Genomic DNA, 18,894 nt, shown 5'->3' on the forward strand with positions numbered 1-18,894 from the left:
TGGAAAAACCATTCTGAGCTTGAGGGCTGTATAAAAACAGGCAGTAGGCTGGACTTGGCATACAGGCTACAGTCTGCTGATTCCTAGATTATGAATTATTGGAGCTATACACAGAAAAGGCAGGAACTAGATAAAGCAATCAACAGGTCAATTCCTCCAATTATCAAGTTTTTAATAGCTTTTAGTTTTAAGTTCTGATAAACACAAGTGGATTTATACACATTAACTTTCTTAAAGTTATTGCTTAAAATCATATTTTGATCTAAATCAGGAATTCTAGAGAACTCTGAAGATAGAAGTACATAAACAAGAAGCTTTAGAAAGAATACTAAGCCATGCGCGATGGCTCAACCCTGTATGTAATCCCAGCGCTTTGGGAGACCAAGGTGGGTAGATCACTTGAGGCTAGGAGTTCAAGACTAGCCTGGCAACATCGTGAAACCCTGTCTCTACAAAAAATTAGTTAGGCGTGGTGGCATGCACCTGTGGATCCAGCTTCTAGGGTGGCTGTGCCACCAGAATTGCCTGAACCTGGGAGGTAGAGGTTGCAGTGAGTAGCAATCGTGCCGCTGCACTCCAGCCTGGGCAACAAAGCAAGACTGTCTCAAAAAAGAAAGAAATAATAATACGGTAGTCTCCCTTTATCTATGGTTTCTCTTTCTGAATGTGGTTTCAATTATCTGTTGTCAACCATAGTCTGAAAATATTAAATGGAAAATTCCAGAAGTAAACAACTCATAAATTTTAAATTGCATACTGTTCTGAGTAGTGTGATGAAATCTCATGTCATCCTGCTCACTCCTGCCCAGGATGTGAATCATCCCTTTGTCCAGCATATTCACGCTGTAGATGCTCCCAGCACTTTGGCCCATTGGTCACTAGCAGCCATGTTGGTTGTGGTATCAATTGTTGCAGTATCGTTGTGCTTGTGCCCAAGTACCCTTATGTGACTTAATAATGGCCCCAAAGCCCAGGAGTAGTAATGCTGGCAATTCAAACATGCCAAAGAGAAGCCATAAAATGGTTCTTTTAAGTGAAAAGGTGAAAGCTCTTTACTTAAGAAAAAAATCGTATGGTGAGGTTGCTAAGATCTATAATAAGAACAAATCTTCTATATGTGAAACTGTGAGGGAAAAGAACTTTGTGCTGGCTCTGCTGTCAAACCTCAAACTGCGAAAGTTATGGCCACAGTGCAGGATAAGTGCTTAGTTACGATGAAAAAGGTATAATTTGATGGTGGAAAACATGAACAGAAACATGCCTCAAATGACAGCAATCAGGCTTGGCAGGATCCGAAGTTTCAGGCATACACTGGGGGTCCTGAAACGTACTCCTTTCAGGTAAGAGGGGACTACTGTAAAGAGAAAGCACTAAAAAAGTTCCTTATATATTGTATCGTCAAATACAAAAATGAGGATATATACCTCACCTCTCATGGAGTCAAGACTAAATGAGATGCAAGATGTGAAAGCACATGGCATACACACTTTGAATAGTTTCTTCCTTGTAGGAGATAATAAATGCTTACTGAATGAGTGGTACTTTCTGGAAGACAGAGGACGTGTCTCACTTTTTTTTCTCCCACTTAGCAAAATGCTCAGGTATAGAGTAAGACAATCATTTTGAATGAGAATAATGAATCTACCACCAAACATATTAGTCACACAACAATGCCCAGACTCATGGGTTCTCTATAGCATGGATTCAACCTACACTACTCTAGTTTCACCTCTCATTGCTCTACTTTTGGGCACACAACTCTAACCACAAGTTAGTCAAAGGCACCCTGCCTTCCCTGCTCCTTATCTTTGTTCACACGTACTTTTCTCTCCATTCCCAAGGTCAACTTGAATTGGTAGTACTTCCACTTCTACCCAAAGCCTTTCCTCAACAGGCATGAAGATGTTCCTTCTTTAGAAATCCTATAATGCTAAGTATCAAAGAGCATTTGCTTAGAAAATACCTTCTGTAACCCTAACAGCACTTAAGCATACTCCCAATTCACTAACTTGAGCAATCAAAAAGTGGTTACCACAGAAATCAAAAGCCAGTGGGCAATAGAGCAAGAACCTGTCTCTACAAAAAATTTAAAAATTGCTAGGCCTGGTGGCAGGATCACTTGAGCCCTGGAGTTCAAGGCTGCAGTGAGCCACGATCTCACCACTGTACTCCAGCCTGGGCAACAGAGTAAGACATACGCCTCTGTCTCAAAAATAAGTAAAGGACTGACCCCCATTTTAAGTCTCTTTCAAAATATATTGAAAACTTTAGTGATTATAATAAAAACATTATATGAGCCAGGCGCGGTGGCTCAAGCCTGTAATCCCAGCACTTTGGGAGGCCGAGACAGGCAGATCACGAGGTCAGGAGATCGAGACCATCCTGGCTAACATGGTGAAACCCCGTCTCTACTAAAAAAAATACAAAAAACTAGCCGGGCGTGGTGGCGGGCGCCTGTAGTCCCAGCTACTTGGGAGGCTGAGGCAGGAGAATGGCATAAACCCGGGAGGTGGAGCTTGCAGTGAGCTGAGATCCGGCCGCTGCACTCCAGCCTGGGTGACAGAGTGAGACTCCGTCTCAAAAAAAAAAAAAAAAAAAAATTATATGGCATTATGAGGAAATAATGTTGAAAATACTCATAATGGTCAACACTTGTTATTTAACTTAAATGGAGACAAGACTGAGTCTTTTAACAAAATGGGGGGAAAATTAGTTTTTTTTTAAAAAGAATAAAGAAAAAGCTGACTTTCAAACTGTCATGAGATTTAAAGATTCTTCTCTATATGCTGAGTGGTTCAATCAGGACCATCAAGTATATCTGATGTTCTAAAGGGGAACAAATAAAAATGAACAGCTGCCATTAATTTCAGATAGCACAAAGTACTATAATCTAAATTTTTAAAGGATCAGTAATACAGAAGTTTCAAAAATTTGAAGGGGATTTTGCCTGTCTCTGATAACCATGAAGGTACAGAATCAGAGGAATGACATAAGCACTTTTTGAAGAAAGGCAAAAAAATATCTCGGGAAAGCAAGGCTTACCTATCATTTATAGGCAGCAGGGCTCTTGAAGGAGGGTCTCCAAAAAAGACGCCTGTCACAGAGCCAGAATTCTGTCCTCACAGCAGAAAGGTTGTACTGGGTGAACAGACGAACAAAATAAAAATTAGCTTAAAATACACTATTCTTTCAACAACTTGGCTGAGAAAACTCAGAATGCCAAGAGGAAAGAATGTGCAAGTCTAGTTATATTTCACAGAAGATTATGAAAGCAAGTTTAAATGGGTTTTAGTATGGTGATTATTCAATTCTGCCTTCCAACAAAAGGTTTAAATGGTTTATACAGACTTTGCAATTCCTCTGATCAATGTGTGAGAGGAGGAGATAGTTTAGTTTTTTAAAACACAATGTGAAAGGACTAATAAAACTTTCACATTCACCTTACCACTACCAGATAATCCCCTGAATGGTCCAAATAGACAGTTCACCAAAAATTATAATGGAGTTTCTCTGACTTGGCAAACATTGTAGGATGGCTCACTCAACAACCCACTTTTGATTTGCCTTCCTCTTATAAAGGTAGGAAAGCTGACACCTAGATCTCAGAGCTTCTCTTGCAGTTAGGTGGGCAGATGACAAAGTGCTGGCTGATGCCATGTACATGGAGACCTCCAGTAAAAGGCATCCCATTCAGGGAAAAGTCAAAACATCACTAGAAGAAAACCTTTTGCTCTTCCTTGTCTGGAACATGAATACAATGTCTAAAGGTAAAACCACCTTGTCGTCATGAAGTTAATTGCCATATACTAAAGATGAGAGATCAGGAAAGGATGGTACCCACATTCCTCAATACCTTTCTTGAGCTGCTGTACTGGCCCTGGAATTCCCTGTGGGCTTCTTGTCATGAAAGAAAAATAAACTCCTGTTTTGAACATTATTAGTAAGGTTGAGAATTATTTCAGCAGTAAACATTCCTGATAACATATGGCAACATTCAGATAAATTCTAAATACTCATAAAGTAAAACTCCACAGTTTGTTTCATACTTTCTGGAAATACATATGTGCTATAAAAACACTAGAAAATGAAAACTGAAGAGGTATTAGGGTAAGATGAAAAATAAGTAAAATACGCTTTTAAAGGGTCTAAAAGACTATTAGAATTGTTTTCTCCAATAGGTACTGTTTCCCCCTTCTTTTTTCTGTACTCTGTAGTAATTTCCCTATGCCTCAAGATTAACACCTGTGAATAGCATGACCAAATGTGGTTTAACTTGACTGGCTGATATGGTTTGGCTCTGTGTCCCCACCCAAATCTCACCTTGAATTGTAATAATCCCCACACGTCATGGGAGGGACCCAGTGAGAGTTAACTGAATCATGGGGGCGAGTTTTTCTCATGCTGTTCTCATGACAGTGAGAAAGTCTCACCAGCTCTGATGATTTTATATAACGGGGAGTTGCCCTACACATACACCCTCTTGCTTGCTGCCAAAGATGTGTCTTTGCTCCTCATTCGCCTTCCACTATGATTGCGAGGCCGCCCCAGCCATGTGGAGCTGTGAATCAACTAAACTCCTTTATAAATTATTCAGTCTTGGGTATGTCTTTATTAACAGCGTGTGAGAACGAACTAATATACTCATTTTAGCAATCTGCCCTGAAGAAGCTAATCCAACATAGGAACCAGCTGATTTTCATAATCAATTTAGAGAAAATAACCTGTTTATTTTCCTATTCTCATCAACAGAAAAAAAAAGAAAAAAAAAATCATCCACCACTTCCTTCCCAATTGTTCTCCTTTTACTGCCCTAAAAAGCCAACGTCCAAGAGACAAGATAATAAGGAAATTCAAAATGGCTCTTTTATAAAGGAATTTCTTTCTGAAGTTACTCTCACAAAGAATACCCGCTTTTATTTAATTACAAGGAAAACAATTGCAAAACTATTGTGAATCACTCACTGCATATCATAAAAACAGAGGTATAGGTACAGAAAACCTCAAACAAGTGCTTTAGCAATTATCAGCTAATATGCTAAATCTGACATTTTCTTTTAAATTACTTTTTTAAAACTCTCATTTCAATTAACTATATGGATTTCAGTGACTTCATTTTAACATGAATTTACTTATGAACACCTTAGTCTTCTACACATCTAAAGTTAAATATGAAACTAGCAGGAAAATAAATATAATTTAACCTCACATAATTAGCCAAAGGACAACTACAAACTTACTCTGCTTGCATAAGATTTCTTACTTCAACAATGAATAAAGTACATTTGACTATACAGTTCAAAATCCTCATTTTACAGAGGAAACTGAAAAAAGTAAAATCAATCTACCCAAATTCACAGTTATTTACTCCAAGAAAATCAGAACAAGAAGCTGATCTTAATGAATAAGTCTTTTATTTATCAAAGAAAAATCCATTTTAGGAAATAAACAGAAAATTAACTCAGTAATTTCCTATCATAAATAAGTCTATAGGCAATCCAAAACTTTTGTGACTGATTGCAACTTTCCTTCATGGCTTCTTAGAAAAGAGGTCCTTTCATAGTAATGACCAAAAAATAGCTCCATGTATGAAGCGCCTAATGTGGCTGCCATTTAGAACTCAGTCTTCATAAAATGGAATAAGGAAAAACAAAGTTGCCACAGATATACTGTTCCTCCTGCCAGAACTTACCTTTCAAAGGTCTTTCACAGAAACTGAATCAGCAATAAAAAGTTGAAGACAGTGCTAAATTTAAATGGCCTGTAGAGTAGTAATACCTATGCTTGTTGAAGGGACATTTACCAGGGAAAAAAAAGGGGGCGGGGGGACAATTTCTCAGTCCAAATTTTATTTTACATTTTATAAAATCTGTCAAGTACTAGCAAAGTTAGGGGAAAAAAATCCCTCTAATAAAATACAATATAGCTTTTATATTGTGTGATTTCATGTACCTGATGTTTGTAAAAGCATTTTTGCATTTTCTTCTCCCATGGATTTTCATCAACTGACCTGGGTTTCTAGCCACAGATCCCAGATTAGGACACTACAGAAAATAAAGGTTTGATTTATAGTAAGATGGTTCCACTTGTGATTATTATCCTGGAACCAATATGGGTATAAATCAGATATCATCTGCATACACCAAGTTCAACTACCTCTACTTAGAACTATGGGACAACAATTTAGAAAGCAAATTTTAAAAACGAGTGTAAAATGCCCTCATTTTTTTTTCTGAGATGGAGTTTCACTCTTGTTGCCCAAGCTGGAGTACAATGGTGCTATCTCAGCTCACCACAACTTCCGCCTCCCAGGTTCAAGCAATTTTCCTGCCTCAGACTTCCCCCGTAGCTGGGATTATACGCATGCACCACCACACCCAGCTAATTCTGTATTTTTAGTAGAGATGGGGTTTCTCCATGTTGGTCAGGCTGGTCTCGAACTCCCGACCTCAGGTGATCTGCCTGCCTCGGCCTCCCAAAGTGCTGGGATTACAGGCATGAGCCACCACGCCCGGCCTGCCCTCACTTTTTAACCTGCACCTAGTAATGACAAGAAGATTCAATTTAGAAGTTTTACTTGTCATAAAACATCATTTTAATTCTAATAATAACAGCAACTAATACATACTACATGCACCAGGCATCATTCTAGGTATTTTAAATAAAATCCTTTAATATGACCCTATGAGGCTAATATGATTATCATTCCTCATTTTACAGATAGGAAGCTGAGGTACAGAGTTTAAGTAACTTGCTTATAGTCATACAGTAACAATCCAATATAGAAGTCGGATTTGAACTCAGTTTCCAGAGCCCATGGTAATGTCTCTACGAAAAAATTAGACACTTATATTCTATGACAACATTTCGTGCTTTAATTCTGCCCTTTATAAAGAGAGTTTAGGAAACTGAATGGCACATAGTAGACACCAAATATTTCCTGAAGATACTATTAGTTTAAAATATTCCCCTATTTTACACACACACACAGTTTTCCTCCCTCCAATCCAAAAAGACCTTAGTGCTCAGATTACTTATGTTCCTTCGTGCCAAATATATATTAAGATATTTATGAAGCACCTGGTAGATTTGTAACCATCTTTCTTAAATGATGAAGTTATTTCATACTTAGCTTTATAGAAGTCTTTATAAAATTTGACGTTAAAACAAGCATGAATTGTAAATAACTCAAGACAAACATACATACTGAACACACACACATATCATATAATAACAGAGTTCACTATATCTTTATTTCTTCTAATTCGGAGACGATTCCTTCCTTATCTCGCCCCAGGGACATTTGACAATGTCTGAAGAACATTTTTGGTTGTCACAAGGGGGGCTTGAGAGTATCACCCACAACTAAGAATCACCTGGCCCAAAATGTCAAGTTGACATTATCCATGTCCCTAAATAAGGCAAAGTTGATCACTCAATCTATAGAGCAAGTTCTGACCTTTGCAGGAAAACACCAAAGCAAAGTTAAAATACAGTCTACCAAAACATCATTAACAATAATAGAAACCCATCTCCTGTACCCACTCTCCACGATCTACTTGACTGAAGAAGTTAACCCTCTTATTTAATTGCTTCAGCGGTTCTCTTCTTCATGAAGTTTCATTTTGGAAACTAAGTAGTCTCAACTTTTACAAATATTCCCAAATAAAAGAAAATGACAGGTAATACAAAACTTATCCACTCATTACATAAACTTCAAATGCTGTTTATTCTCATTATGTACTCCCCAAAAGGTTGAGGGGGGAAAAAAAGGCCCTTAAGTCCCTTACTTTTTCCATAAAATGATTCAAGTCAATTACAAAACATCAACATATTATGAAAAAAATCCTCAAAGAATCTGCTGCTATGTGGTCCCATTCAGGATATGCACCACTTCTGCTTCCCTTCCCATTTATCTACTCTAGTCTTCAAGGTCCAGCTCAAGGCCCACTTCAAATTCAGTTCATCCCAACCCCACTCTTTTCTGACTCTCATACTCTGACATGGTAACGAAACTAAAAGCTCTTTAAGGAGAAGAAATGGGTTCATACTTAATTATTTCTGCATCTTCAGAATTAAAAACAACCAATAAGGAAGTGTTTTTCTGGCTGTACTTAATAGCAGAAATATTTAATTCTCCCCATGGAAAGAAATGATTTAAAAATATAGTAAAGCATTTTACCTCCTCTTCACTTTCTTTATCGTCATCATCTGAAGACTCTTCCTTGTTTTTCTTTTCATCTTCATCACTACTAGATTCATCTGACAGAATTTCAGGACATTTGGTTCGCTTAGCCTTCCTTGCCATTCCAGAACTGTTCCGTTCCTTTTTACTGCCTTTGCTAGAAGTCTTTTTAGATTTTGGCAATGGCTGCATAAAAAATTTATAAAGATAACACCAATGAGGTATAATATTTCAATCAATCCTGTTCTTGATAACTTATCAACTTAATTTCTTGTTCTTCTCTCAAGAAATTGTATTTACAAGCCCAGTAGCTTTACATAGAATAATCTTTAACTGTGTCAGGTTAACCTAAAACTGTGTTACTAATACCATTTCATTTGTGTTCTAAACACCTAATAAGACCCTTCTCAATTGTTGAGAAATATGTATTCTAGGTTCTGACACGGGACTAGAAGCTCAAGACACATGTTAAGCTCCAACGGCTGTTAATACTTTGCCATGACAATATTTTAAGTTAGAGTTGTAATTTCTTTCATCCCTAAAAGCATTAAAACTGTCACACTGCCAGAGAAGCTCCTTGCTTTAGAAGGCCCAACACTCCAATCAAAGGAGTGGGAGGAAAACCTTTTTTTTTTTTTGAGACAGAGTCTCCTTCTGTTGTGCAATAGCTGGGATTACAAGTGTGCACCACCACGCCCAGCTAATTTTTGTATTTTTAGTAGAGAGAGTGTTTCACCATGCTGGCCAGGCTGGTCTCAAACTCCTGACCTCAACTGATCCACCCACCTTGGCCTCCCAAAGTGCTAGGATACAGGCATGAGCCACCACACCTGGCCCATAAAAAAATGTGTAACTTGATTACCAATTATACATCTTGAATTTATGAATGAACTATAAAGTTTATATTCATATTACTTCTGGCCTCCACTTTCAATAATGTCAGGACTATATTCTCACTGATGCCTCTAGGTATACAATAAATGATAAGTATGTTAATTATGAAATTAATTAAGAATAAATATGTTGCTATTCTGATAATCAAACCATGAATATTTAAAAGGAGAGATCACCTGAGGAAAATGAGTTGCTTAAACAACAAATTTAATTTTTAAGTGCTTTCTCAAGGAAGTTTTGCTAAATTCTAAAATTGAAAACCATAAAATTACCTAACATCAAGAATGTGAAAATGCGCATTACGGAATTAATATTTATTTCTGGGATTGAGCATCTTTTATTTCTTTTATTTCTACCTTTGTTACTTTGTTTTCTGCAATAAGCAGAAACATTAAGGTAAAACTCCATAACATAACCTTAAGGTTTCCAATTGTGTAAATGTGTGTGATAACTTTAGGCAGTCTTTTTCACGCAGACAGTAGAACGGCAGGTCCTTTACCTCCCAGGAACCTCCAGGCTCGGGGGGTCACTGTCACCTACCCAAAAATTAAGAAAAAGTGGCTGCTTTGTAATAATATGGTGCCCTTGAGCTCTCTGGAAACAAACCACAAGATAACCTCTAGATTGCCCCAACAACCTAACCTTCTGAAGGTACACTAGGAAACAGCCAAATTAGGTCATTCCAGGAACTTGAAGTTGGTGGATCAAAGACATTTCTCAGAGAAGATTCTCTATAAGAAACCGTGAATGCATACACATATCCTTGCTATGTGAGATACTACCATTATCAACTATTATCAGAACCTTAATCCAGGTGGATAAATTCTTTGATGCCACGGTTTGGAGAAAAGTTAACTCTCACTGTCCAAGCTCTTACTACTTGTTATATGATTTCCAGGTCTCAAATTTATTAGAAAAACATAATATCCCTCACAACCTCAGTTCAGAAACCAGACACAGGTAGCAAGAATATAATCTGTATATCGAATTATTAATATGAGGACTGAAACAGGTTCTGGATAAATCTATCCAGGAAAGTGAAAGGATGTTAAGTTATTCAAGCAGCCAATAAAAAAAAAAATGCAATTCCCAAAAGTAAACGAGGAGTTTTAAAACCAAAATCCAAAAAGTAGTAATATATAAATGCCTTAGAGTTTTCCTATACTGACTCTAAAAATAGTTAAATCTATTAATCAAAATCCAGTGTCAATAGCATTACCTCTTTTTGGAAACAAAATCTGATTAACAAATAAAATAAGTACAACAGAAGGATAGGCAAGCAATCAATGATTAACGCTGTGTTCATTTAACAACTGAAAAATTGTTAAAGAGGAGAAAAAGGAAACTTCTGGTAGCACAGAAAATAGCTCTAGGCCGGACATGGTGGCTCATGCCTGTAATCTCAACACTTTGGGAGGCCAAAGAAAGAGGATCACTTGAGTTCAGAAGTTTGTGACCATCCTGGACAATATAGCGAGACCTTATCTCTAAGAAAATGTAAAATTTAGCCACACATGATGGCATACACCTATATAGTCCCAGTTACTTGGGTGGCTGAGGTGAGAGCATCACTTGAGCCCAGGAGGTCAAAGGTGCATTAAGCCACGATCGTACCACAACACTCCAGTCTAGGCAACAGAGTAAAACAACGTCTCAAAAAAAAAGAAAAGAAAAGAAAATAGGCTGAGCTCGATACCATCAGATTAAGGAGTAATCCTCACAGAGTCACATATGAAAAACGTGTTAAAAGTTAGACTCTATATGACAAGAAAAAACAGATTCTCACAGTGTGGTTCAAGGACTCGGGTTTCCTGAGACCTTTTTCGGAGTCCATGAGGTAGAAATTATTTTCATAATAATGGCAACACTATTTATTTGCTCTTTTCACTGTGTTGACATTTGTACTAATTGCAAAAACAAAGGAAAGCAAAGGTGGGTAAAACTGATGGCACCTTTGTACCAATGAAGGAATTAACATATATTAGTCATTGTATTCCTCACAACACACGAGCAGAAACGAACAAAAAAGGCAAATGGTTTCACTTAATAATGTCCTTGATAAAGCAAAAATTACTGTGCTAACTCTCAAGTACATGTCTTTCTAATATCTGTGATAAAATGGAAGATATACATAATATGGCTACAACTGAAGTTCAATGGTTTTCTGAAGGAAAAGCATTTGCGTATCTGAGTTGTGAGCTAAACACGCTCCAAGCTCCTTTTTCATAGAACACCATATATATATATTTTTTTGAGACAGTCTCGCTCTGTCGCCCAGGCTGGAGTACAGTGGCATGATCTCGGCTCACTGCAAGTTCCACCTCCCAGAGAACACCACTTTTTAAAAGAACAAATATGGCTAACTCAGACTTAGGTACTTGATAAAGAGTCTCAAAAATGAACAAGGTGAGCTTGTCACTTCAAGGAAAACTGACAGCATTTATCACCAATGATAAATGTTACAATTTCAAGTGGAAATTTAGAATTCTGGAAAATTCACATCTACTACTGCGAACTTAATAGTTTTCCAAGGCCTAAGTAACGTTTCTGATGAGATGGTGTTTATATTAATGAGCATGATTTAATGACAGTGTTCAATAAAACATGCCAACATTTGGAAGATATGATTCAGGGAACTAATATTTACAAATGGTAAATGCATGTTACAAAACTATATATATAAGACCCAAGTTAATTAACATGGTTTCAGACCTACATTAAACATTACAACTAACCTTTAGGAAACTACAACTTATGTAGGGTTTTCGTATTGTGTGGTATCAAAAAGAGAATACACACAATTATCTAAAAGGACTTTAAAAATATTCTTTTTATGTGAGGCTCGGTTTTCTTCATACACTTATTATATTTTGAGACAGGATTTCATTCTGTCACCTAGGATGGAATGCAGTGGCATGAATATAGCTCACTGCAGCACTGACCTCCTGAGTTTAGGCTTCCACCGCAGCCTCCCAAGTGGCTGGGACTACAGGAGTGTGCCTCAGCGCCTGGCTAATTTCTTCGTGAGACAGTCTCACTCTGTCACCCAGGCTGGTCTTGAACTCCTGAGCTCAAGTGATCCACCTGCCTTGGCCTCCCAAAGGGCAGGGATTACAGGCATAAGTTACTCCATCAGGTCCTTCATAAATTTGAAGCAAAACAATACACTGCAAAAGACTGAATGTGGCTAGGCGCGGGAGCTCACGCCTCTAATCCCAGCACTTTGGGAGGCCGAGGCGGGTGGATCACCTGAGGTCAGGAGTTCAGCCTGACCAGCCTGGCCAACATGGCAAAACTCTATCTCTATTAAAAATACAAAAATTAGCCAGGTATGGTGGCACATGCCTATAATCCCAGCTACTGTAGAGACTGAGGCAGAAGAACTGCTTGAACCCGGGAGACAGAGGTTGCAGTGAGCAGAGATTGTGCCACTGTACTCTAGCCTGGGCAACAGAGTGAGAATCTGTCTCAAAACAACAATAAAAAAAGACTGAATACAGAAGCAAATGGTAATTAAGCTGTTTTCTCTTAAGCCAGATATTAAACGGATGTACAAAAACATAAAATAATGCCACTCTTCAATTCTTTTGAAAAGTTATTTTTCATAAAAAATACTATTTTTAACATTTTAAAATAAAAATTTTCAGTTCTAATGTCAAATACAGTGAAGATCAAAATAACCCATATTTAAAAAAAAGCTCTTGGGGTCCTCACTAATTTTTTAAGAGAGTAATAGTATCCTGAAACCAATAAATTGGAAAACCACTGAGAAAAAGATAAATATAAAAATATCCGTCATAACAACTTAGTAACTGCTTCTGAGGAAATAGTGATCACCTTGCCTCACACTAAATCCTTAAAAAGTACAAGTATAGCTACAGTAAAAGTTAGAAAAAAAAAAAAAGTATTTTGTCGTCTTTCAATAAGCCAATTTAAAACACCAAAAATCATCATACACCTTGTGTTTGTAGTTGTATAACCAAAGTTAACACCTTAAGTGCTCTCTATCTGTCCTCGTGCAGCTAATGGTAATAAGGACCAAGGGCAGACCAAAACAAAGTCCCAGAGCTATTTTCTGGTTTTGATTCTTTAATGCCCTCTCCCATCCGAGATGGCATTCCCCTGAACTCCTAGACCTGCTCGCTCTCTTCACACCTCCTTTCCTGTCAAGATCGGGAAGAATAGAAAAACATTTGCTGACAGACCTAAATCACACTAAAAATACAAGGTCATATAACACTTCAACAGACATTTTAAGTCACCTATGTCGTTTGTTACCATTAAATAATTAGGGCAAACCGACTAGCTTTTAGGAAGAGTGAGAAAACTATAAGGCCATTTTACTTCCCTCTCCGGCTCCTGGGCCCTGCTGCGGATTCTGGAAACCCAATACAGGAAACTTGTAAGAGCTTTTAAATGTCACTTTTAAATAATTCATTCCAGGATCCAGGAAAACATCCAGTTCTAATATACTCCCCATTTTGTCTTCACTTGATTATAGATTGCACCCCTTTCCTCCAGCCTTGCACCTCACCCTCAGCCCAACTTCTATTCATTCTTCCAGTATCTTCTAGATACCTAACCCTGACTACTAGTACTTTCTGTCCCTTCTGACATTAATTCACTATTCTTAACCTTATATCCCTTGTATCTGATTTTCTGAAGCAACACATCCCTATGGCATCTGTATTATTTCTATCAGGAAATTATTGCAGATACATCAACAGAAGTTATATTCTTTGAATGTAGATATTAATGAATACTGACAGCAATGCTGTTATTAATCAATTTTTGTTCGTATAAAAAAAGAGGCTATGAATAACTGATTTCTTATGAAAAAAGTAAAAATTGATCCTCACTTTGCCAGAAGGCTTTGGATGCATTAAGAAATTCAAGATCCTCTTCACTAGTTCACTATTTACACCTGATCTCTCCAAATCAAGAACCTCACAGATGCTCTTTAACATGGCATTTCTAAATCTGAAACAGAAAATGGAAGAAACCAAGGTGTTAATATAGGAAAGCTTACAAATGTTCTCCACAATATAAAGGGAAAGCCAACCAAATTAGCTGACTTACATACATTTTAAAAAGTGGCCAATGCTTCTCTGAATCTTTCTTTCTTTTTTTTGGAGACAGAGTTTCGCTCTTGTTGCCCAGGCTGGAGTGCAATGGCCCAATCTCGGCTCACCGCAGCCTCTGCCTCCCAGGTTCAAGCGATTCTCCTGCCTCAGCCTCCCAAGTAGCTGGGATTCCAGGCATGTGCCACCACGCCCAGCTAATTTTGTGTTTTTAGTAGAGACGGGGTTTCTCCATGTTGGTCAGGCTGGTCGCCACTCCCGACCTCAGGTGATACGCCCGCCTCAGCCTCCCAAAGAGCTGGGATTACAGATGTGAGCCACTGTGCCTGGCCCGAATGTGATTTTTTTAACATTAAAAAATAAACTTAAAGCACATTGATTAAAATATAGTATTTATAAAAATAACTCACTTTTTCAACATTTCTTCCTTCTTTTTATACTGGACACTTCCTTTTTCAAACGGAAAGCCACTGAACTGACCCACATTCTTCTTTAATGAGGACACCTGAAAATGTTCCTTATTATTAATGCTATTTATTACCCAGTAATGTATACAAGAATAAATTCAAAGAGAATTCAAAGCCAACATCTTTATTTTCATATCTATCTGTAACTTACAATACTGGCTCAACAGTCAACCAATTCAATACGGGTTCAACATTCAACATTTCTTGTTCAAAACTGAAAAATATATGTTACTAACATAATAACATTATAAAAATCCTACAAACTTAAGTCTCTGAAAATAACGATTTGAACAAATTTTCACTGGGGAATTTTTACCACAATCAAAAGTTATCTGACACTACCAGAGGATGTGGAAAGTTACTACTTAAAAAGATATCCTTTTCATAACTAATAAAGTTACTAGTAATTCTTCTTTTCCAAATCAAGGACTTTATAGTTAATACTGTTTACTAGTTATGGGACTTATGTAAATTAGATTGGGTTTAAGTATTAAATGAGATTAACAGACATGAAAATAAATTATGTCATGCGTCAGACATTCTATTCTACTTCAAGCATTCTAACACCCAACTTTACTTTGCCCATGTACAACCTAAAGCAGTTTCCTCAATTATATAAAATACTAAGTTGTATGTACAGTATAATGATCCTTTAGCAAAAAACTATCATCCAATTTATCAGGTATTTGCTAAAAATGCGATACAATTATACCAAATCACTTATTCTGAATGACCAGAAAATCCAAAAACATGAATTTCTTTCAATACATTTAAAGGTCACTAAAACCATCATAATTTGCATTTCATAATTTGAAATTTCAGTTTGGAATAAAAACTACTACAGAATAAAGAGCCCTAGAGCTGGGCATACTGGCTCACACCTGTAATCCCAACACTTTGGGAGGCCAAGGTGGGAGGACTGCTTGAGCTCCAGAGTTCAAGACCAGCCTGGGCAACATGGCAAAACCCCACCTCTACAAAAAGTAAAAAAATTAGCCAGACATGATATGGTGGCATGCAACTGTGGTCCCAGCTACTTGGAAGGCTTAAGTGAGAGGAACACTTGAGCCCAGGAGGTTGAGGCTGCAGTGAGTCATGTATTGCACACTGCACTCCAGCCTGGGTGACAGAGTGAGACCATGTCTTTAAAAAAAAAAAAAAAAAGGACAGAGCCCTGGATATTATAATCCAACTGCTAATATTCAGCTATATTTCCTGTGATAAATCATTTAATAAATATATATCTCAGTCTGCTCAGCCATAAAGTGTGGAAATTGAACTAGTGGATCACTAACATTTACAGAAACTGATTCCATTGTGAAGTAATATACAAGCAGGTTTAAAGTGTAAAAAAGTCTTACAGTGCCTGGCCTGTTGTAAAGCAGTTTGTGTAGATTTCTAAGTTCATCGGTTTTCTTCTTACTTAGAAAAAAATGTATCCTCTCAATTTCACAAAGTTTCTGCCCCTTTCCTAGGGGGAAAAAAAAAAAAATCACAATTAAATACCCATGGCTTACTAATACATTTTACAAAGTTAATTCAATAGGAATTATTTTCACAGCATAATTTACATGTAACTTTGCTCTTACAGAGCAAATTAAATAAAATTATAACAAAAGTATAAAACACTACCCTGCTGATACTAAGCTACAAACCATCATTTTCACAAATTTAGACACTTTCACCACAAAATCAAAGAAAGCTAGAAGAAACTCACCTTGTGCAATTGTAAATGGCTCTCTCTGTAAGGAAGAGACTTGCATGGTCAGCCTCTCTACTTTCTTCTTTTCCCTCTTGCCTTCCACGATGAGACTCTTTTCTGGAAATTAATTTAGTATTTCTTAATTAACAAAAAGCTTAAACATTGTATTAACTTTATTAGATAAACATGTAGAACAAAGTCCCAAAACCTAACACTTTATTCTTGCTCTGGGCATGGTTTTGGAAAGCAAATAACATAAAAGATGACAACACTTGATTAGTTAATAAAGCACCACGAAAATTTTTTCAGACTAACATTTTACTCACCTGGCAAACTCACAGGGACTCAGTTAAAAAAAAAAAAAATTAGAAAGCAGACTAATTTTTATCCAACTAAAATTATTGCCATTGCAGTCCAGTCACTTCGTTTGTGAAATAAATCTAGCTCTGTTTAATCTTTGGACATAATTCTATTTAATAACTCTGATTCAGTTTGCTGTACTTCAGAAATAATCAAATTTAGAACTGAGAGATTATGAACTTCAAAAGACATATAGAGAATACTAATAATTTAGTCAACTGACAAAAGAAACACAAATAAAGACCTCCAGGCAGAACAGCCTGAAGTACCTGGATAAGATAAAACTCTCCAAGTTTACATCTAATGCAATCAACTGGGAGGGCATTACTTTGTAGTTTAGAATAACATTCATAATGATGGCCATAAATCACTCTGAAAAAAGTTAAATTGTTTAGTCGAGAAAGGGGAAAAAAAACCACACAAAAATCTATGGCTGGGTGCAGCAGCTCACGCCAATAATGCTAACACTTTGGGAAGCCAAAGCAGGAGGATAGCTTGAGCCCAAGAATTTGAGACCAGCCTGGGCAACATATTGAGACCCTACTTCCATTAAAAAAAAAAAAAAGAAAGGAAAAAAACAAGACCGGGCGCAGTGGCTCACGCCTGTAATCCCAGCACTTTGGGAGGCCAAGGTGGGCGGATCACAAGGTAAGGAGATCAAGACCATCCTGGCTAACTCGGTCAGGCGATCGAGACCATCTTGGCTAACTCAGTAAACTCCCTTCTACGAAAAAATACAAAAAATTAGCTGGGCATGGTGGCAGGTGCCTGTAGTCCCAGCTACTCAGGAGGCTGAGGGGGGTGAATGGTGTGAACCCAGGAGGCAGAGCTTGCAGTGAGCCGAGATCACGCCACTGCACTCCAGCCTGGGCGACACAGTGAGACCCTGTCTCAAAAAAAAAAAAAAATCTAGAAAACAGGTAGCATATACTTCAAAATTCAAAACATTAAGCTCCATTTATCTAACATAAAATCATTTTTTGAATGAAATAAAGTCAGGTAAAAGAATACTACATATTGCTCGAGGTTCTGCCATTTATTTAATGTCTGTATTGTGCAGCTGCATTCAATACTAAGAGGGGATAAATGGATGATAAAGACTGCACATCTTTTGAAAGAGATGCTACTAAGGAAATGAGACATAAATATACACCAACATAAAAGATAGTAAAACATCTTAAGAAAGATATAATACCAACAAATTGCTGTGCACTGAGGAGGAACTCATTATTTTGGGACTAGGGAAAAAGGAACAAAGCATGTGCGCTGGCTTTTAAAGACAACTTAGATTTAGTAGTATAAGGATTTGCACAGAAAGAATACTTCAGGACAAAGGGCTATCAACAAGTATATTCTGGCCATGTCGTACAGAATGAAGACAAAACACACTAAAACAACCCCTACTATCACTCAACTTCATCACCTTAGTGATTTAAACCATTTGCTTGTCTCTGATTACCAACTACAAGCTAATGACTTCCCAGTCAATCTCCAAGTCACAACTTTCATCTGAGATTCATATTAACTAATATTGTCTCTCAGTATCCGTGAGGGATTGGTTCCAGGACATCCCTCAGATGCCAAAATCCACGGATGCTCAAGTCCCTTACTTTTTTTTTAAAAAAATGGCATAGTATTTACATATAACCTATGAACATCTTCCCATATACTTTATATCATCTGTAGACTACTCATAATGACTAATATAACGTAACTGATACGTAAACAGTTGTTACACTGTACTGTTTAGAGAATAAAAATATCTGAACATGTTCAGTACAGATGCAACCATCCATTTTTACCAATTTGTGGTTGACTGAATCCACAGATGAGGCACCCACAGATACGGAGAACCAACAGTATATGCCTGTCTGTCATTTGGACAGCTCCAATTCATGCCCTATAGGCACCTAAACTCAAAACATTCAAAAGAAAAATCGTAATCATCTCCAAACTTGCTCACTTTCTGAATTTTTTTCAAAAAACATTAATACCATCCACCCACCTGCCAAAGACAGAAACTTAAAAGAGTCATCTTTTACTAGTCATTTCTCTCACTTCCCTTTCCACCAAAATCACTGCCAATTTTGGTTAACCTGACCCCCCTTTTTAGGACAGACTTCAGAGGATGTATGAGAAAGCCTGGGTGTCCAGGCAGAAGCCTGCTGCAGGGGTGGAACTCTCACAGAAAACCGCTACTCAGGGCCA

The 18,894-nt window shown here is 37.4% G+C and overlaps 1 protein-coding gene across 2 annotated transcripts in view; it reads right to left on the reverse strand.

The window, feature by feature from the left end:
* Window positions 1–18,894, reverse strand: part of DEK (DEK proto-oncogene) — a 40,058-nt gene that overhangs the window by 17,233 nt on the left and 3,931 nt on the right. For both annotated transcript variants that reach the window (XM_007973590.3, XM_038005742.2), the window contains 5 exons: window positions 16,342–16,443; window positions 15,986–16,095; window positions 14,568–14,662; window positions 13,936–14,056; window positions 8,180–8,368 (listed from right to left, as the gene is read on the reverse strand). In XM_007973590.3, the coding sequence (XP_007971781.1) occupies window positions 8,180–8,368; window positions 13,936–14,056; window positions 14,568–14,662; window positions 15,986–16,095; window positions 16,342–16,443 (617 nt within the window). The remainder of the gene's footprint in view (window positions 1–8,179; window positions 8,369–13,935; window positions 14,057–14,567; window positions 14,663–15,985; window positions 16,096–16,341; window positions 16,444–18,894) is intronic.

Source organism: Chlorocebus sabaeus, chromosome 17 (genome assembly GCF_047675955.1).
Source record: "Chlorocebus sabaeus isolate Y175 chromosome 17, mChlSab1.0.hap1, whole genome shotgun sequence".
Taxonomy (NCBI): Eukaryota; Metazoa; Chordata; class Mammalia; order Primates; family Cercopithecidae; genus Chlorocebus; species Chlorocebus sabaeus.